Genomic DNA, 22,188 nt, shown 5'->3' with positions numbered 1-22,188 from the left:
TGTCTGACTGCTGAAGATATATAATGTTACAGCATCTCATAAATTTTGTTAAAACCTTTTTAAAAAATCTTAGGTTTTTAGAGTCAACTGGTTTTAGAGTTGGCTATGAGTTTGATCTTATTGTGGGTTAATATGGTCTTAAGAGGAAAAGTCAGTGAGGAACTGAAGTTTAAGCTTGATTATTATAAAAGGAAACGGGTTTATTTTTTGACATGTAACTGCTGACTTGACTAAAATGGAACTGATGTACTTGGTACTGTAACACTCATTCAGATTTCATCTTTCTGATGTATCTTACTTTCACTTGAAAGTTTGTCACAGTGAGGTTTACCACAGTCATGAAAGTAGGTGGAGCTTATGGTGTGAGAGACACAAAGGGCATCATCAAGAGTTCTGTCACTCTTATCAAAGTTGATACTGATCTTTAGTGTGACTGAAATTGAACGTTTATATGTATGTCACAGACCAAAAGTGAATCTCACAGTAGGTGACATGACTGAGTACAGAAAAGATTCGTAATGAGGAGACTCGATTACTCCACGCGCAAACTTGCAGTGGGTGGAGGTGTTGGAGCAGCTTTCAGAGATGTTCAGTCTTTTCTTCATGCAGGAGGACATTTTGAAGACACCACATGTGAGTTAAGCAAAGACGTTTGTTTGCATCCTTCCAAGAGTGTTACTTTTAATTATTTATCAACTTATTCTTGAGACATGGGACAAAAAAAATCACGTTTATGTACTGTAGCCTACCAAGAACTTATTATGTATTTACTGTTGCTTAAACTTTTGGGGGCAATCACATGCTTTTTCCATAGAAATGTCAAAAGTGTTATAAAATAATACACAGTGCAATCAAAAATATTTATTATAAATATTGACATTAAACATGGATTAAGAATAAACTGAAAAGACAGGCTGTCAAGAGAAAATTATAGTTTATTATGTAATCCTCTACAGATGACTAAATACTAAAAATTGTATATCATACAATTATCATACATTGTATAAAGCAATCACACTCGACATTCAAGATGTTTTCTAAAACCCTGGATTTTTTTATTTTTTATTATTAGTTTTGTTATGTCTATGTATATATGATCCTTGTATTGTGTGTGTGTGTGTGTGTGTGTGTGTGTGTGTGTGTGTGTGTGTGTGTGTGTGTGTGTGTGTGTGTGTGTGTGTGTGTGTGTGTGTGTGTGTGTGTGTGTGTACACTCAGGAGGTCAATGTGTGAGATTTTTATGCAAGTCAAATTTGAGTTTACAGCAGTGGCTTTTAATGGTACGTTTCTATTTCACAGAAAGATTTTTTGTTTTCTTACCCAATGAATTCAAAATAATTTGTGCTCATTGTTTATTGTTATAGGAAACCCAGCAATGTATCTCCCAGCTGTCAAACTAAAGCAAATGGAAGAACGCCTACATGTGAGCGAAATTAACCATTTATCCATTCCTCATCCATCCAAAGTGTAAACTACTCTGTGCCAGTTTGTTGTGAAGACAGATTTAAGATGTGTACATAGTTTAATACAAAACCATTTTCTTTAAGGGTTTTAATCAATTAATCAAAGTACATAGTGAAGAAAAAACAGGAAACAATTGTTCAGCGTCAGTTTCACAGTTCAAAACATCCCTGGATATGCTTTATGGTGCTCAGAGAATCCCTAAACAACGGGCGCAGGACGACTGGTTACACTGAATAATCTAAAATATGATATATTTGTAATTTGTTGAACAGTTCTTTGATCACTACATAATTCCCATATATGCAGTCCTATTTATTAAAGTAGCTAGTTAATAACCTAAACCTACTAACCCTGAACCTACCCCTAAACCCAAACTTAACCAATGTAGTTATCTTATCTTTGTACACTGTAAGTGCATGTACTGTAAAATAAAGTGCAATTGTTTTAATAACTGTACTATTATTCTAAAATGTGACTAATAGCAATAATAAGTAGCAAAGAGCTGGTGTGTCCATTTTTTTTTAAAGATAGTGCAAATGTATTTCAACAAGCTGGAAGTAGCTCTTTTTGTCACAGCACATGGCGTCTGTTTTCAAAGTTGCACTTCACAGATGAAACTCCTCCCCTAAATTTGAAACAAAACAAAAAAAATCCATCTTCAAGACTTTAGATTTCACTGCTGATAAAACATGTTCAACTGTTAACAAGGAACTGTGACAAAGAGTGAACGAAAAGACATATCGTACAAATGAAAGGATGTGGGGTTGGAGAGAAACAATATTTCATAATTTCTTTTGTTTCTCTCTTTCCAAATATCAACAGGGTTACTGCAACATAGTTAAAATGGAAGAGCTTGCGCTGGAAAAGATTTCCTGAACCGGTCAAGTGCAATGATGATGAAAGAGTCCAAAGATGAATTCACAACCAGTGGGAACAGGTGAGAGACAACACTGATACAATCACCATTTTGTTCAATATGCCGTTTTTAAATGTCCTTTTTTTGTGTGTGTGTGTAAAATTATAATTGAAACACCTTTTTTTATTTCTCATAGACAAAATGCTGGCTGGACAGTACCCAACGGGGTCTCGAGGGATCAGACTAAAACCCTGAGTCTGCTGCAAGGTTTACGCTTGTGCCAGGATGCCTGGGCTCCCAAGAGCCCCTGGGACAGTCATGGGGCGCACGCCGCTCTGTGGGGCAGACCTTCTGGGGTGGGTGCCTTCACTTCCTCTTGTGCAATGCTTGCTAAATCAGTCATTCAGCTGTTTAAACACGTAAACCCTAATGTTGTCAATGAAAAAACAAGTAGTTTTAGTGTGACTTGAAATGTAACGCACAATACAATCATTTACATTGCTCAAATTCAATAAAAGCTAGACTTTAATTGTCAATAACTCTTTTTCACCTCTTATTATTAATACAGATCACGGTAATTTTGCCAAGTAAGACATGTTTCTGGATCAAAATGTAGTCATAACCCTATCCCTACCCCTAAACCTAACCCTACCCATAACTTATCAGCAAAATCAGAGGGAAATGATAGTGAATTGCACCGATGTAGAAGCACACAACCCTGGTTATAAGCCTAAACCATTGACTGCTAACTTGTCCCTCAAATCTGATTGGTTGATTGGAATATTGAACAAAGATTTACTTGGTGAAACCATGCATGTTCGCCTATTACGTCTGTTTAATTTAGTTTTAGCCTGTGGATTTCTTGTTGCTGAGCACTGAGACTCAGGGAAATATGTATATTGTATAACACACAGCATTACTGATGCTATTTTTATTTTGGAAAGTCTGTTCCCTTTGCTGAACTTTGGCCCTGTTTAATAAAAGCCATTTCTTTGTCGAAATACTTAGTGGAAGCGTAGTTTTATGCGCACTGTTGGGGAGAAGTTTATTCAATGATTGACTTAGGGCGGTTTATACATGTGCCACAATAAAATTATCTTTAAAAAAATCATCTTATTAAGGTTTACTAACCTAAGCAGCACTATGAGCATAAGTTCTTGTTTTGAATAAACTGTCGTTATGTTGCAGACAATTGCAGAAGTAGAGTTAGATAAGAGTGCAGAAAGCATGAGTGTACTTAAGAAAAGGCAGAGAGAAAGAGAGAGAGTAGAGGACTGATGTCTTAAAGGACCACAGTAGTGTACGGTAAGATCTCTTCTACAATTTATGCAAGTGGTTATTTACAATATGCTGATTCAGAATGGTCAATAATCGAGCATTATGCAATTTTACTTTGTTCATTGCTTTTGCTGGTATCCTCATTCAACATGTAATGATTAAAAATAATACAAGATCTGCATAATATTGCGTTGTGGACCCCAGGAAGATAAGCAACATCTGTGGAAGCTAATGGGGATCCGAATAAAGAAGAACGAATGAATAAAAAGAAAAAATCAACTACAAAAAAATCAAGTATTTCCAGAATATCTCAGGATCCAATGTTGATCTTTTTAGAAGTGTCGGCTAACACTGATAGTCTGTGCCAAGCCGTGAAAGATGCTCCCATAGTCCTGCACACTCTGTATGTCAAAATGATCAAAGATGTCATTTCACTTCCCCTGTGGTCAACTAATTCCTAAGAGGGTTCTTGTTGTTTATATTTTAGGGAGTGAATTTGAATGACATATAACCATAGACTTTAAAAAAAAAGCATATAACCTGTGAATATTGTTAGCTGCATATTCGTCATTGGTTTCGATAAACTAAATAAACTAAATAACTCCAGTAGCTCTCACTGTCATCTATTTTAGGTTTAGTATCAGTTTAGTTTTTTTTTGGCACCCAACTTGTGTGCGCACTGACTTCCTCTTGTGAGAGAGCTTACCCACAAAGTGTGCGTTTCCTTGATGTCAAAGCCGGTTGTGTCACTCATTCGCATGAGTTCTCATAAAGCAATGATACAATATTCTCCAAAAATGTAAATTCTCAATAATCTCACTATAACCCTTTCATTAAACTCGCATTGCAGTGAAATAATCTAAATGTTCCTTTACGCAGAGTTTCCTGGTGGTCCAAGGGTCTTTGTCTCAAGACCAGCTTCTGTGCGTGTCTGTAGCGGACAGCGGCGAGCCGGTCAAAGAGTTCCCCATCATAACCACCGGAACAGGTACTGAACACAGCTTTCATCCTTGATGATGCCAAAGCCCCTTTAAGACGAGTCATTTCACTCGGCGGCCATCTTTGAAACGCCTCCTGGGCGTGCGAGTGCAGCTGCTATCTCTCTTTCAATGGGGAAACATCAAATTCCCCAAAACTGTGCCAAGCTTACGATTAAATTTCATATTTGATATCACCAGTGAAATCTGACAACTACAACGGTGAAGAAATGTTGTTTCTAAACGCTCGAGTCATGTCAGAAAATACATGTTTTCAGGCTGGATCAAGCTAATGCTAATGCGCAGTGCAAGCGCGATACGACTGTTACTATAATAGCCAGAGCTTCTAACGGCTGCAGTGACGCTGTGACTTTACCAATCGGCGATTGACTTTTATTTAAAAGGCAGGACTTATTCCGACATATTTGGCATCGCAGTTTTCCCCATTCAAAACAATACGAGAGACGCGTATTATGTGTTATTACGTAGCATGTGTTATTTAGTCTTTGGTAAAACATGGTTACGGATATTTTCTGTTGATATTCAACAACTTCAAAAAGTATAGCATCATTTATCGTCCACAATTTGTTGCTTTGTTGACCAGTCTGTTCTCACGTAAATACGTCTTTATAGCACGCAGAGTGTTTATCGTGCGATTTATACGCGAAAATTAGTTTTTACGTGCATAGGATACGCAGTTTTCGCGTGCATTTGATACGCACTTCATTGCGTGTAATACACACCACTACTAAACCTACCCTAACCAACCCATGCGTATCCTTAGCACGTAAAAACGAATTTCCGTGTATAAATTACACGATAAACACACTGCGTGCTATAGAGACGCATTTAGTGTGATCGGGTTGTGTTGACAAACAAACACCAGAACGCCTAACGGCAGCCATTTTGTTTTGAGATGTGGAATTCCTTTATAGTTGGAAAGGCGGGACTTATTCCGACATATTGAGCGTTGCACTTTTCCCCATTCAAAGCAATACGAGAGACCTTGTGTTATTCTATAGTCTTTGTTGATACTCGATTAAAAGTCAGATTTCAACATGAATTCTCAACATCAAATTACGTCTCTGAGCTATGCTGTCCACATAGCTGTATACTAGGCTATATAAACTACAGCCCCACTTGTTTGTTTTTTTAATAGATTTTTTTCTTTTTATATATGATTTTAAAAGGGAAACATCTATCAAAGCATAGCTAAGTTTCCTGAGATATGCAAGAGTGACTTTTTTTATGTGTCACGAAAGGAAATGCACAAGCTGTCAGGCGTATGACACGAATGTAAAGCCTGCAGGTTTTCTACGTTTCCTGTTACAAACAGACATGGGAAGTACACTGTGGGAATCCAGTGTGCATGAGAAGTTTGTGCAGTTCAATGAACTCTGTGCTTTCTTCTCCATTTGCGCACGCTGTCCTAGTTGACATCATGAACACTGCAGCCTTTCCATTTCCTCATCACATCCGTGTTCTTTTAAAGCTCAAGACTAGTTTGTCCAGTTTCTCTCATATGACTCACAGCGCAAATCTGACTGAGTCTTTTTTCTTTCACAGCGCTTCAACTGACAACATCACACCTGGCTTTCCCTGATCTCTTTCAGCTGCTGCACTTCTACACACTGAGCAGGTGCGGATGAGTTATTATTATCCCGTTTTGCTTGATAACTGGAGTGTTATCACAGGAAATACTGCATCGCTGTGTTAGATAAAGTATATGAAAATGTCTTATGGGCCAAACACTTGCAGTTAATGCTCTTGAGAGAGAATGAATAATCTCCTTGTTTCCCTTACGCCAAAGATTATAATAAGTGCCAAACCGTATAATTAATGTGTTGTTTTTAACCTTCTTCTTTTTTCCCTCATCCCTCAGGGATGTTTTGCCTGTCTGTTTGTTGGTTCCCTCGTGGGTTTACACCCTTATCAACCTACCAGATCACCTTGTTCCTCTGCTTGGTCCAAGTTAGTACTTGCCCTGTCATTCATCATTTGACGTACTACACTATAATCTGCTGTTGTGTCAGTCAGACTCTCTCCGTTTCAAGGGTTGTGTGTGTTTGACTTTCAGAGACCTGGCTGTGTCCCTCCTCAGATCTGCAGGCTAACAGTATGACTTCAGAAACACAAGGCACAGCAGAAATGCCAGACACCGTCCTGTGCACTATACAGGTGACACCGAGCTTCTGCGTTAGCTCTGCTTTACTTCTCTAATGTTTTCAAGTTCACTTTATTTGTTCAGTATTAAAGGATTAGTTCACCTCAGAATTAAAATGTCCTGATAATTGACTCACCCCTCCCATGTCATCCAATGAAATTAATCGGTTTTCAAACGAGTCATAAGCCGTTTCGTCGTGACGTCAAGATGTAACATTAGCTCGCCCACTTATTGCGCGCGCAGACACCAGGGAAACTTGAAACCCCTCAAACACGGCAGCTGATTCCTGTGGACACTGGACAGCATCATGTCGAGGAGACGCTGTGCTCTACAATGTGACGGTAAAGACATTTTTTTTCACTGCCCAAGGACGAGCATTTGAAGAATCAGTGGTTAAAATTCATATTTATCACAGCAGTATAATCCTAAACTGTTGCTGTGTTCCCTTTATTTTACTGACGACTGCTTCTCAAAGCTCGGGGTCAATGCAGGATTCACAAACCGCTTGCTCTTGAAAGACGGTGCTCAACATACTAAGTTTTGAGTTTTACATTGTGTAGGTCTCCTGCTAACTGGCTAACTCATGTTATCACTGTCTTACTGAAATACTTCTGCTGATCAGCTGTGGGACACTAGAGATCGTCTGTCGTTCTCACTACTTTGAGGAACGATTAAGCATGGAGCAAGATTTGTTTTACCAATGTGTTACATCAGTCATTCATGCTAGAGCTCGGCTAATGTATCTCATGCATGCACTGTTATTGATACAGTTTCCACGTGTTCATCCCAATATATTAGAAACATACTCTGTAAATAAATTAGTACAAGTAAAATAATCGTTCTGTTGATGGACATGCAGTTGTTAATGCTGATGGTGAGGAATTGCAACATCTCATAATGTACCTCAAACTGAGTAGTGTATCACTGAAACGTCCTGCTCGAGTCGTCCTTGCGATGGAGGTTCGGGTTGAATAACTAGTTCTTCTAGTGTTTCATCATCGGACTCACGCTTGGATTGATATGGTCGAATCGACATCATACTGTAGTTCGTTACTGTGTTTGGTTTACGGTGTAGGAAGCCTCAGGACATGCAGAGCTAATGTTGTTATGGCGGCAATGGGATTTTTTGTTTTCGATGTGCGCTGTATGCGGTAAACCAATCACAACAGACTGAGCTCTTCTGGCCAATCAGAGCAGAGAAGCTCGTGGAAAGGAGGGATTTAGAGAGATTGATTCATTTGGCGAGTTGTTTGAGAATCATTGAAAATGTGGTGATGTGCAAATGTATATTATGAAAAAATGAAACAGTTTTTTACCTTTGATGCATGTAAACCTGTAGGAGACTCCAAAACAACATTAGGAAACTTTAAAATATCATAATAGTTTTGTTTTTTTACCTTTATCTTTAAGGTTTTTGAGGAAAATGGATTTTTCTCCATATAGTGACTTCAACGGGTTGAAGGTCAAATTGCAGTTTCAGTGCAGCTTCCCAGCCGAGGAATAAGAGTCTTATCTAGTCAAACCCTCTGTCATTTTCTAAAAAAAAAAAATATATATATATATAGGTCGTGTACAAAGATACTTCCGCTTGTAACCCATGACCTTTTAAGGTGATGACGAAATGTGCGACGCATTGCAGATCTAGTGCAAGATGAGCTTTTGTGGTTAAAAAGTATAAATGTTTTTTTTTTTTTTTTTAATGGCCGATGGTTTCTCTAGATAAGACTCTTATTCCTTGGCTGGGATCGTGTAGAGATCTTTGAAGCTGCACTGAAACTGAAGTTTGGACCTTCAACCCGTTGGTTCCCGTTGAAATCCACTATATGGGGGAAAATCCTGGAATGTTTTCCTCAAAAACCTAATATCTTTTCAACTGAAGAAAGAAAGACATGAATATCTTGGATGACGTGGGGGGGTGAGTCAATTATCAGGAAATTTTCATTCTGAAGTGAACTAATCCTTTAAAAGTGATTCAGAACTGAGAATGCTTTGAAATTACAATTCCAGATTCTAATTTCTGGATTTGAATTGTATGTGAATTGAGGTAATCAGTAACATAAAGCAAACCTACAAAGTTATAGATTGTTTTACGTATTGAACTTATTTGATAAAAAACCTTTGTGACACTCATCTGCTTTCTGTAGAAGTAACATTATTCCAAGCCATAGATAGCATTAGCGACAAGTGACTAACCATAAACTAAGCCCTAGCCCTTAAGAACTACTTGGTCCTTTTTGGTGTTATTACAAAGAGACCTTAAAATAAAGTGAAACTAAAAGTGTAACCACATTTCTAACACTCTTTGCCTAGTTCTCATGAAATGTAACACGTCTCTTTTAGACACTGACAAAACATTATCAAAACTATCATCATTCGTCAAACCAAGACTTATTTTAAGTGCAAAGTCCAAACATCAATTTATGATGCTAGCGGTGCTTAAAGGGAAGAAAACCTGTGCAACTATGAACAGTGCTGCGCAGAAACTGATTACATGTAATCTGACTTAACTTGAAGTAATATGACTCCAAAAATGAAGTACTTGTAATTAGATTATATTGCATTTTAAAATACTCATGATTATGAGTATTTTAAAATGCAATATAATCTAATTACAAGTTAGACTACAGTTACTTTTTTTATTGATTACATGTTATTCTCACAATGACAGTAAATTATTCATAATTAATTGATTCACCCAGCAGGTAAACAAAAAAAATATATATTTTAATATGTGTTGTGTTTTATTTTGATTGTTTTTATTTTTAAACTATTATTTATACTTTTTATGGTTTAATTAATAGCTTTTCATTAAACTCACAAACCTCAGTCTGGAAAACCCTGGTGTAATGTAATATTTAATGCACTTTTCTTTCTCTTTGTATTTTCATATCAAAATGGTATAGGGTTGTAAACGATTAATCGAATCCAAAATAAAAAGTTTGTGTTTACATAATATATGTGTGTGTACTGTGTATAATTATTTTGTATGTATTATGTAAATACACACACATGTATGTATATATTTAAGAAAATGTGTTATTTATATATAAAATAGTTATATTTATATATAATATAAATCATATAAAAATATATATGCAGTATATAAATGCAAATATATACATGCATGTGTGTGTATTTATTATACAAAATAATTATACACAATACACACACATATATTATGTAAACACAAACTTTTAATTTGGATTCGATTAATCGCGATTAACCGTTTACAGCCCTAAAATGATACAAGATTATCCTATTCAAAACAATGCAGTAAACGAGTTAGGCCTAAAGTAATCTAAAAGTAATCAGATTACTTAAATGTTAATTACCTTAAATGTGTAATGTAATAGATTATGCTACTAACTAAAAAATTTGTTGCGTCATTTGTAATCAGTAACTGACTACAGTTTCTAAGTAATCTACCCAGCCAATGCGGTATGGACAAGGAAGTTGAACACAACAAATGTATCCATGGGGATCTATTCTTTTTAATTTGGGATTTAATTGGACCCCACCGATTGATATTGAGGCTGTATTCTCTACGTGATCTTCAAATTATTTCTGTTTGTTGGTAGGTTACAGCCGCCAATGGTGCCCTGTGCTTCATCAATCCCTTGTACCTTCAAGAGCATGGGGATGATTGGCTGGCTCACTCTCCAGCCAGCCCAGTCAATCGTCCAATCGGCTTGAGGCGAGACAGGCGGTTAAGCACCACAAGAGCATGGGAAGGGAGAGGACTCAAACTGAGGTCATCTACACTAGCCGAGGACAACTCTAGCAGTTTGGACCATGACAAAGGTAGTGGTGGACTTTTATATTTTTTCGGTTACATAATTTCAAATATTATTTATATACTATGATAGTATTTTTAATTAGTTTTTTAGTTTTCAATAAAAAATAATAATTTCAGTTTAAAAAGTGTCATTTTTATTATTTTTTATATATATATATTTCAGAATTTTTAAGTTTTTCATCAAATATTTACATTTTATTTGAATTCAGATTAATTTCAAATAACGAAAAAGATTTGTAATAGTTTCAGCTTTAGTAAACAATAATAGCACTGATTTCAAGGAACCGACAAACAATAGCTGCTTTTCCACTCTCGGGCCAAACCATTCTTTTGCTTAAAGGTCCTTGCACACTGAGTCCGAAATTTTCGTATGCGTTTTTTCGCTTTCGTCATTCGGTGGCTCTGAATTGTCAAAACCTCTCTCAAAATGCTTGCACTGAGTCCGAAATTTTTGCACGTAAATATTTTTTTCTGCGTTTTTCGCATCTGTTACAAGCATTTTGAGTCGTGTTTTGACAATTTAGAGCCACCGAATGACGAAATACGAAAAAACCTAAATGAAAATTCAGACTTTCCATTTCGTGCCCAGCTGGTACGGGTATGGTTACATTTTCCCACTGTGGGACGGTTTGTAATCGTGCCGTGCTGAACCAAGCTCAAGAGAAACTATTCCTTACTGTTCGGCCCGATGGTGGAAAAAGTGATGTTTATAATTGCAAAAGGATGTGCTGATAATAAAAGCAGGCTGTCAGAAAGTGTAACATATTGACGTCTTTGTTTCTTCTCAAAGGATCATCGTCACCAGTCTCTCCATCTACCCCGGAAGGAGTTGTGCTTCGAAGGGCGAGTGGCACCAGCAAGGAAGACCCCCTAAAAAGAGCAAGCACAGACTCCCTCCAGAGCCCTCTCCCGCAGTCGCCACACCGCGTGTCCTGGATAGAGGACAAGATATGGCTGAATTCACCACTGCCTTCCTCTCTGCTTCAACCGCCCTGCTTAGAGCTGGACTCGCTGTCGGTCAGCAGCATGGAGGAGGAGTTCGAGCCGGCTTCAAGCCCATCCCTGCCTTCGCCCCGCTTCCAGCTGGCGGATAAGATGAAGAACCGGCTCTCGGCGGTGGGCCAGGCTCTGGGTGGACTCGTGTCTCCTCAGCGCAGACTGAGCAAGCGTGTTCAGGAGATGGCCGAGCGCAGGGCTGGGGCTTTCGCAGAGGCGGTCAGGGGGTTCGTAGAGGACACTCTTGCGGGTGGAGCTGCTCCTGGAGGGACTTGCACCGAGATGCTGCAGGACGTGCGCTCGGCTCTCACTAATCTGAGGGAAATGCTGTTTGATTGTCCAGAGATACAAAGCATCACAGACAGCGTTGGAGACATCCCTGATTTTGAGCTGGGTAAGACCTGTGGATGTGCTGGAGATTACTGTCAGGGTTCATCCATGTTCCCTCTGTGTTGTTTCCCTTCTCGTCAAGTCCAGTCAAGTCAGGCTGTCAAGTCTAGTTTGTCCCATCGGGGTAGTTTTGTTTTATTTTAAAATCATTAAAATCCCATCACTTCTGCATATTGAGTCCTCGCTTAACCCCCCCCAACCTTGACCATAACGAGTTGTAGGCGTGTTATTTAATCAGAATCAATTGATGAAATAACGTTATTTTGTTTTACCTTATAATACCTGAGTTCCTTTTTCAAAATGATTAACGTAGATAACTTTTCAGCTTATCTGTATTGTTTTATCAACAAATACAATTGATTTACAATTGAAGGTGACACTTTATTATGATGGTCCACTTTAGACATTCTACTAACTATTAGTAACTTTGTAACTACATGTCAACTAGCTCTCATTAGAGTAATAGTGGACTGTCTGTTTAATATTATCTGCTAACACTTTATTATGATGATCCTCCAACAGACATTCTGAGTATAAGTAACTTTGCAACCATATGTCAACTAAGGCCCTGTTTACACCTGGTATTTATATGCATTTTGGTCTATCACAAGTGGACAACGCTAAATACAGGCGTAAACATTTTGAGCTTGTCCACTGTCCACCACTTCCAGAGATAGTTGATTCATGTGGTCGATGTGTTCAAATAGCCACAAAAGACCGTATTCTCTCCGCCTACTGACCTAATGACTAAACATTAAAGGCGCTTGCCAGACGGGATTTAAACTTTGTCGGCTGGAGACCCGAGTTTGGTTTGAAGATGAAAAATGTACCAAGAACAATGTTCTCTCACCATTCCTGATTTCTAACACACACTCACAGCTTTCGCCATTGGCCTTGCGGTGAAGGTTTTTCACTGTGGTTTTTCCCTTGTGTTCGGTGTGTTCATGCTGTATGTAAATTGCGCAAGCTTATTTTGTCCATTAGATTGAAAGATCTGGAAGAAAACCCATAGATTTACTGGCCCATAGACTCTCCTCCCTCGAAGAAAGCAGGACAGAAGTGGTTGAAAGTGTACAAAAGAGACGGATTAAAACACCAGGTGTAAACAGGGATGTGTCTCCCTCGTCTACTTGTGATTCGATCGACCAAAAAACATCTTAATACAAGGGCCTTATTCGACTAATCTGCACCTAACGGTCTACTACTCATGACTGTTACTTAGTTGCAAAGTTATTTCTATTTAGTAGAAGGTTTAAAGTGGACCATCGAAACCTAAATTTAATTTCCCCATTCTCCACTATAGGTATGCCTACACAATAAACGAGAGCTTTCTATGGTCACATGACTTACTGTAGCAAAAGTTTTGCTAGAATATTGTTATGATTCTTATTGTTTCGCATCCACATTTATTGACAAATCTGTTTTTCTCTCTGCCTTTAGATGCTATGCTGGAGCTTGCCTTGCATAAAGTGGCTTTAAAACCAGTTTACACTCACCTTTACGTGTGTCTGAAGACAGCGCGCCGGGATGACGGCACGCTGCAGCGTTTAGAGGCTAACAAGAGCACGCTGGAGAACCGCAGCCTGGAGGAGCTGGAGGGAGCAGCCGGAGCCGGAGTGCCGGATTCCAGCATGATGGACAAGATCCAGCATCGATGGACCACAATGCATGAGGCCTACTCACCTAGTAAAAAAGTTGACACCCTGCTCAAAGTCTGCAAGAATATCTACCACAGCATGAATGCTAATGCTAAGCCTGGTGAGTGAACTACTGTAGAGACACAATGCAAATTTTCTGGATTCTCATGGTCATTCCCCTTCCTCTGAAACTGTATGCTCTCTGTTTATATACTCCTCATTCCACATACAGAAATGTGTCCTGTGCCGAAAAAACAAGAATAGTCAGTGTTTGGTAGATTACTTAACATTTTTAGTCAGTTACTAATTCCATATGACATAACACAAATTGTAGTTGTGAACATAATCTATAACATTACTCATTTAGGGCCCTATCACACACCCGTCGCAACGCAGCGCCAGACAGCGCCAACAGAAATAGACTGCGCCATTGACCAACTAAAACCTGGTCTAAAGTCAGTGCGCAGTACTTTTTTGGTATTTAAAAAGCGCGCCTATAAGCGGGTCCACAACGCTTATACTTATTCTCTGCTTATTACACACACAGGGACAGGCAGCAACACACAAACATGCCAAATATTCAAAATTCAGTTTTTCTGCTTGCAAATCCCGTCATGTAAATAGCGCAACTGGCTTTTAAAGGGAATGGTTTTGAATTAGATCATTTAAAACTACACACTTAAATGATTATAAAGATATATTGCTCATGCCTGGGTGAATAGTATTCGCTGAGTTTTATTTATGTTTACAGACGTGCACTAGAAAAAAAGTTCACGGAGACGGAGAGGCAGAAAGCACACCCTGTTTATTTTCTTTATTTTACAAAAGCACAATGTTTTATTTCGATTGTAAGTGGACACATAAAAAAGTAGACATTTAACAGCTTATTTTTTCATATTTCTTAAGTCTGTATGACCAAAAATGACGGAGTATTTTATGTCTATTTTGCTGCTATGTAAAAAAAAAACGAGCAAAACGCGCCGGCGCGTTTGCCGTCCCCAGAGGGTTAAAGGGAATGGGAGATGAGACTCTGATTGGTTTATTGCACGTTACGCCCAAAACACACCCATTCCTCATTAAGAGAATAGGGACAACCCTTTTAGACCATGCGCCGGGAGCGCCGACCATTTGTCCCGCCATTAAACTAGCAAAAGTGGATTTGGACTCGCACTAAATGCAGTTGCGCCGTGCGCATTAGACCATGTGCTTAGATCCTTAAAATAGGGCTCTTAAGGTAATATAATAAGATTACTTTTAGATTACTTTTGACCTAACTTGTTAATCGCATTGTTTTGAATAGGATAATCCTGTACCATTGTTATATGAAAATACAAAGAGAAAGAAATATATTCCATTTGTTACCAACAACATGAAGTATATACAATCCTACATTACGTCAGGGTTTCTCAGACTGGGGTTTGTGAGTTTAATGAAAAGTAATTAAACAATTTAAAAATCAAATAATACACTAAGTAGAAGGGACCTGCTTGTAGTATGGAGAATCAATGAATTGTGAATAATTTACTGCCATTGTGAGAATATCATGTAATCAATAAAAAGTATCTGTAGTTTGATTACAAGTATTTTAAAATGCAATATATAATTGTCACACTTTGGCTGAATGTGATGTAGGCAAGACGCAAAGACGAGTTTATTGACAGAAAGATAACAGCACCAACATGTGACTGAAGGATTCAAACTAAAAGTCTATGAGGGTAAAACTATAAGAATAATCGTGACAATAATCTTATTACAAAATTAAGTACTTAATTTTGTTAATCTGATCACGTAATCGAGATTACAAGTAATCAATTACTACCCGGCACTGTCCACACATGCCTATGGAGCTATGACTGCTGCAAGGCACTTGATACATTTTAATACCTGAGTCATTGCGCTGTAGGAGATTTGAATATGTTGATTGTTTTTTGTCAGGAACGGTTTTCGGGGCAGATGATTTCCTGCCGTGCCTGACGTGGGTGTTGCTGCGCAGTGATTTAGCGATACTACAGGTGGACACCGACTACATGATGGAGCTGCTGGACCCCATGCAACTACAAGGAGAGGGTAGGACACACACACACACACACACACTCACTAACAGTGTTCACACCGCTAGTTTTATGGTTGGTTTCCTGATGAAGGCAAATACTGTAACTCTTTAAAAAGCATCACTCTGTCCAACATGTCAGCTTCTGGCTCAGTCAATGGCTGTTTGTCTGAAGCGGCTCTATATCATCTGCAGAGATCTATCCACATTCATCTCAGTGGCAGGACAATCCCAATCCCGACTAACCTGAAGTGTGTCCTTGAGTGCACTTTATACTTTTTCATTCTTATTTGTCTGTTTGGATTGATGGATTGCACATGCACTGAATCATACCATTGACCGTATGGACTATGCTGTTCCTTTCATATGTTGGACTTCTTGTTTACGCATTTTATTTTTCAATACCTTTTAAATGTTGTCTGTTTGCCGGTCTCATGGCTTCAGATGAGTTGGAATTGATCAAATATTGTGGCTTTGTCATTTTCTGACCACTTTAGTTTACATCCACTTAGTGGCGTAGGTTTGATTTTGAAATTGGTGGGGACGGGGACATCAATATATAAATATATTTTGAGTTTTGATCGAAATTATTGCTAGGGATATATCAGTGTCACTGGATATTGGTAGGGACACGTCCCTACTAAATTCTACGCCCTGAATCACTTTCATTGTAAAGGTGCGGTTACATAGCGAGTTTTTGTGACTGAAACCAGTCATTTTAAAAAGAATCCACATGATCGGGAATTTCATTGTAACAAGTTCTGGGTAAAATACTAAATAATTGTTCAAATTACATGACAAAGTTAGTGTTATTAACGTAATCCATTACATTACACATTTAAGGTTATATTATCTTATCTAATTATCTATGTTACATTTGACCTAACTTAAACAAAATGAAATGCATTCAATATTACATTACATCAGAGTTTCCCAGACTGGGGTTCATGAAGGAGCTGCAGGGGGTTCATGAGTTTAATAAAAAAGCTATTAAATCATTTAAATTATAAAAATGTAAGATTAAAATAAACTATTTTAAAATATAAACAATCAAAATAAAACCCTTACCATACTAAAAAAGATTAAATATTTGATTTGTTTACCTCCATGGCATGAGACCATTAACTAACATAAGAGAACCGTAAACTTAAAATTAAAGTAGTCAATCATTTTAGCCCTTATAACTCATCTTTGATCACCAAAATGTCATATTTAAAAGTTTTTTCCTTGAAAAAAATAAAAATAGTCATGCCTTAAAATAGCTTGAATGTAACTCTACACCCTTGCCTCATTTAGTACACGCGGTAAAAAATCTCATAACGTGAATTCAATTCTAATGATGTGAATATGTATATTTTAATGTGTTTGAGAGACAAAAGCCTTCCAAAAAAACAGCGATTCATGGTTAAATGACTCACTGGGTGATAATTAAAATAATAATGAATGTGTTTGCCAGGAGATGATTCAGTGTTGCAATGTTGCAGTGTTGAGAAAACACTTGTGAAAAGTGAAATTATTTCTGTAAATCCTGTGATCAACTGCTGGCTCTCCGTTTTCAGTGATAGTCACGAGCTTCTGAACGGATATAACCAGTAGGCTTTTTTTATGAATAATTTACTGCCATTGTGAGATGATCATTTAATCCTGTAATCAATGAAAAGTAAATATAGTCTGATTACAAGTATTTTAAAATGCAATATAATCTAGTTACAAGTGCTTAATGGAATTACATAATTGTAACTGATTACAGTACTTAACTGTAATCAGTTACTACCCAACACTGACCGTAACATTGTTGATTTTCAAACAGATTTATATTATGGCAAAGTTGTCCTTATGAATTTAATCTTTGGGGTTCAGTTTAAAGGGGCATTCGATACAACATCATTCTCTGACTAGCAAAAGCACAATGGTAAACTACCATCACATCCGCATGATCATCCTGAGTTTATGTGAATGCCACTGATAGAGAATGGTCTAAACTAGTGGGTCTCGACCTTTGACACCAAGGCCGCACTTATATTCAATATTTGAAGGCGCTCCTGTCTAATTTGTGGAGGCCCCCAGTTGAGAACCATTGATCTAAACAATTAATACTTATTACCTGTACATAGGGCTGTTAAACGATTAATCGCGATTAATCGAATCCAAAATAAACGTCTGTGTTTACATAATATACGTGTGTATTGTGTATTATTTTGTATATATAAATACACACACACACATGCATGTATATATTTAAGAAAAATGTGTTATTTATATATAAAATAGTTCTATTTATATATAATATAAATCATATAAAAATATATATGCAGTATATAAATGCAAATATTTCTCAAATATATACATGCATGTGTGTGTATTTATTATATACAAAATAATACACAATACACACATATATTATGTAAACACAATCTTTTATTTTGGATTCGATTAATCGTGATTAACCGTTTACAGCCCTACCTGTACAACAAAAATGCTCAGTTTTTCTTCCGTCATCAAATCTTTTCCACTTTGTGTATGCCGTGCCAATGTTTACTTCAGTTTTTTGTCATTATCAGAGTTTCTGTCTTCTGGCTCCTCTGTTTCTTCAGCCGGACAGATACGATTTGGTTTTCAATTTTTCACAGTTAAACGATTTTTCACATCATGTCCTTTTAACACGGAAAAATACATTGATAAAGGTGACCAGCAGCATGAATCATTAAAACATGTTTATATAGAAAACGATAAAACTGTGTCTTCATCACAGGACTCTTCACATTCCAGAATGCACCTTCTAGAAAGATAGGGATATGGAAAAACATGAGGATGTTATGATTTTTTCCGATGTATTTGTTGCTTGAAAAGGTTGATGTATTGCATTATAATACTCAAATGAATGGCCGTAAACGGTATTTTGACCCAGGAAGGGTGTAGCAGTTAAAGATAAATGACTCGCTCCTCTTTCTCCATCTTTCCCTCAGGTGGGTACTACCTCACGTCTCTCTACGCTGCCCTTTTTTACATCAGCAGCTTCCAGCCTCGTCTAGCGAAGCGGCAACTCAGTGCAGAGGCACACCAGTCTCTCAGCCAATGGCATCGCAGACGCACACTTCACGGCAACCAATCACGCCACAGCCGAAACCGCAGGACCATCCGGAGGCACGGGCCGCTGGCTGAGGACGGGAACTCTTCAAAGGAGAGCAGTCTGAGCGACCGCTTGCAGGAAGCGCTCCAGGGGTTGGAGGAAGAGTTGGAGGCTGTGAAGGAGGAAGAGGAGGGACGCGCAGGGCGAGAACAAGCACAGGTGCCAGAGACGCTGGACCTCACCTGTCCCGAGAGAACGGATGGAGAAAAGACGACTGGAAATCACAGGATCCTGAATTGATAAGCACGTGGTATCAAAGAACTGGACTTTTCCACCACAGGAACTTTCCTCATGCAGGAACCAGGGACTTTGGGCTGGGACTCCACCGCAGGATCCAGGGTCTAAATGATGTTCTGGGGGACAACGTCCGCCTCAGGAAGTCCCTGCTCGCGAGCTCGTACTTTTTCAACGTTCAGGAACTTTTAGGAGTGGGACTTGGGTGCTGAGCATGCTGATTGGTTGAGTTCATGAGGACATTTAATGAATGACTTCCATTTTAATACCATGTTAGAAGTTTTCCAGTGACACAGAATGCTTTAATTTATTCCAAAGTGTTTCAAATGGAGGCAAACAGCATGAATCAGGTTTACAAGAGGACCGACACACGTCATCTGTTTCGCCCAGATAACAAGGAAATTAAACTAATGACATTCCTCTGTTGAGGGACTGTGTTGAAGTCCTTTGATGGATGGTTAGACATTTCCTCTTCCTGTCTTTCGATGTACCCGTGCAGAATCTGGGCCTGTCCTGGTACCCACACTTGTGGTCTTCTTCACACTTGTCTATTGCATGACGTATTTCCCGTATTTGGCCCAAGTGCTCAAGTGGGTGCAGACCGCAAGTGCACGTATCACTTTTGATAACCGGATGGGACACATTAGTGTTGTTAAAATGCAAGAGCTTTATTTATAAATGATTTTCAATATCTTTTTTGTTTTAAAGAGCCTGTTTAGTCTCTATATAACAAACACCATATATAAAGGTTTTCCTTTATATAAAAGGCTCTCCACCAACACAATTTCCAAACCTTTACATTTTACTATCAAGTTATATGTAATATCTAATTAATTTGACCTACACTGTGATGTTGAGATAAACTCTTAGCTCCGAAGCAGTATTTATTAATGTGATTAATAAATACTGAGCGTTATTAATGCAGAGCGTTATTAATGTGCATCTTGTTGGCATGTTTCAGACGGGACAGTCTTGTTCACTTTCCTGTCACGTATGCGCTCTCAAGTAGCCAACACCACAATTTTGGGTATAGGAACAGGCTCTTAGTATGACGGCCTAGTATGAATTATCTGCCGTCCATTGTGACCACTAGGGGGAACTATTGTACATGTTTCTCCATTAATTTGTTAGACGGTTTCCCATCTGCAGCAAAATCCAGAACTTAAGTGATAAAAAATACAGTTGCACTTTTTGCAGGTAAGACCATCATGTACTTGTCACTCATAAGTTGGATATACAGTATGACCTGTTCTTGCCACAGATCGTTGAAGCCTGAGGTGTTTAAAGGCTAAACATAGCAACAAAGAGCAACTGGCTTTCAAATACACACATTCTGAGTTTGTGATGCTTTGATTGACAGCTGTGTGAGGAGTGTGAGCTTTAATGAAGCCGCAGTTAATGGAGATAAATAGAGAAGTGCCAGTGGCAAAATGCACCCCAGCACTTTCATAGCAATCATTCTCTACATTAAACCAACGGATGGATCATTAACAACCGCCTGGATTTTTCCTTTCTGTCTCACACACACTTTTACACTACTCTTCTGTCACGGGCCCATGTGAATGTATCATTTTCAGCAGCTTGTTCACGACAGTTTTGCTGAGATAGCACTGTGAACAGTGACGTATAATTATAAAGTGGAGCTGCTTGACTGTGCACCATCTTCATAAATACCATGGTTTATGACAATAGTAATAATCCATCACCAGTGTTGTATATATGTGTATATATACAGTATATATTAAGGGGTTGACTTACAATGTAAGATATCATTTTGTAATGATGGATGGATGGATGGATAGATGGATGGTTGGATAGATGGATGAATTAATGTATGGTTGTATGGTTGAATGGAAGGAATGGAAGGTTGAATGGATGGATGGATGGATGGATGGATGGATGATGGATGGATGGATGGATGGATGGATGGATGGATGGATGGATGGATGGATGGATGGATGGATGGATGAATTAATGGATGGTTGGATGGATGAATGGATGGATGGTTGGATAGATAGATGGATGGATGGATGAATTAATGGATGGTTGGATGGATGGATGGTTGGATAGATAGATGGATGGATGGTTGGATGGATGAATGGTTGGATGGATGGATGGATGGATGGATGGATGGATGGTTGGATGGATGGATGGATGGTTGGATGGTTGGTTGGTTGGATGGATGGATGGATGGATGGATGGATGGATGGATGGATGGATGGATGGATGGATGGTTGGTTGGTTGGATGGATGGATGGATGGTTGGAGGAATGGTTGGATGGCTGGTTGGATGGATGAATGGTTGGATGAATGGTTTGATGGATGGATGGATGGATGGATGGATGGATGGATGGTTGGATGGATGGATGGATGGATGGTTGGATTGATGGATGGATGGTTGGATGGATGGATGGATGGATGGTTGGTAGGATGGATGGATGGATGGATGGATGGATGGTTGGGTGAGTGGTTGGATTGATGGATGGATGGTTGGATAGATGGATGGATGGATGGTTGGATGGATAGTTGGATGGATGGATGGATGGATGGATGCATGAATGAATGAATGGACGGGTGGATGGTTGGATAGATGGATGAATGAATGAATGAATGAATGGATGGATGGATGGATTGATGGTTGAATGGATGGTTGGTTGGTTGAATGGAAGGAATGGAAGGTTGGATAGATGGATGGATGGATGGATGGATGGTTGGATGGATAGTTGGATGGATGGATGGATGGATGAATGAATGAATGGACGGATGGATGGTTGGATAGATGGATGAATGAATGGACGGATGGTTGGATAGATGGATGGATGGATGGTTGGATATATGGATGGATGAATTAATGGACGGTTGGATCTGGACAGCTTATTTTAGTCAGCTATCGTTCTTAGTGTGAACAGGCCTTTAGTTTTTCAAATAAATTTCAGGCATAATAACAGATGAAGACAGACAATGTTTCTTATCAAGGGATTTTTCAACTTTGTCTACTTGAAGGACAAAGATTAAAAAATGATAAAACATGTAATTCATGTAATTCAAGTGAAACGCTAATGATTGGATGGTCAAAATTGAAAAGAAATGCAATTGGAGGGACTCGGGTGACCTTCAGGGGTCAGAGAGACAGGCCTCTTCCTGTTGACCCCCGAGTGAACTCTGACCCCTGCTGAGGGCTGAATCTCTCACACAGGGCTTGTGTGGGGGTCGACGT

At 38.6% G+C, this 22,188-nt stretch overlaps 1 protein-coding gene across 2 annotated transcripts; it reads left to right on the top strand.

The window, feature by feature from the left end:
* Positions 1 to 357: 357 nt before the first annotated feature.
* rinl (Ras and Rab interactor-like) lies at positions 358 to 20,467 on the top strand. Of its 2 annotated transcripts, XM_079609133.1 has the most exons (14): positions 558 to 633; positions 1,218 to 1,279; positions 1,364 to 1,422; positions 2,286 to 2,400; positions 2,516 to 2,675; positions 4,477 to 4,585; positions 6,141 to 6,213; positions 6,457 to 6,545; positions 6,652 to 6,752; positions 10,317 to 10,539; positions 11,325 to 11,924; positions 13,361 to 13,678; positions 15,493 to 15,624; positions 18,574 to 20,460. In XM_079609133.1, exons 4-14 carry the CDS (start codon positions 2,354 to 2,356, stop codon positions 18,975 to 18,977), a joined length of 2,256 nt encoding a protein of 751 aa, XP_079465259.1. In that variant the 5' UTR covers positions 558 to 633; positions 1,218 to 1,279; positions 1,364 to 1,422; positions 2,286 to 2,353; the 3' UTR covers positions 18,978 to 20,460. The 2 variants fall into 2 exon arrangements, with proteins under 2 accessions (XP_079465260.1, XP_079465259.1); XM_079609134.1 differs by lacking the exon at positions 1,218 to 1,279 and having other exon boundaries at positions 358 to 633; positions 18,574 to 20,467.
* The last annotated feature ends 1,721 nt before the right edge of the window (positions 20,468 to 22,188 follow it).

This window comes from Phoxinus phoxinus (genome assembly GCF_949152265.1).
Source record: "Phoxinus phoxinus genome assembly, chromosome: 4".
Classification (NCBI taxonomy): Eukaryota; Metazoa; Chordata; class Actinopteri; order Cypriniformes; family Leuciscidae; genus Phoxinus; species Phoxinus phoxinus.
Note: the sequence above shows the minus strand (reverse complement) of the source record. Positions and strands in the feature narration are given on the sequence as shown.

Excerpts from the sequence above, each read along its gene's own strand:
- rinl (XM_079609134.1), top strand. The coding sequence starts at position 2,354 with ATGATGATGAAAGAGTCCAAAGATGAATTCACAACCAGTGGGAACAG. Across the intron at positions 2,401-2,515 it reads TTCACAACCAGTGGGAACAG|ACAAAATGCTGGCTGGACAG; the intron begins GTGAGAGACAAC and ends TATTTCTCATAG. Across the intron at positions 10,540-11,324 it reads CAGTTTGGACCATGACAAAG|GATCATCGTCACCAGTCTCT; the intron begins GTAGTGGTGGAC and ends TTCTTCTCAAAG.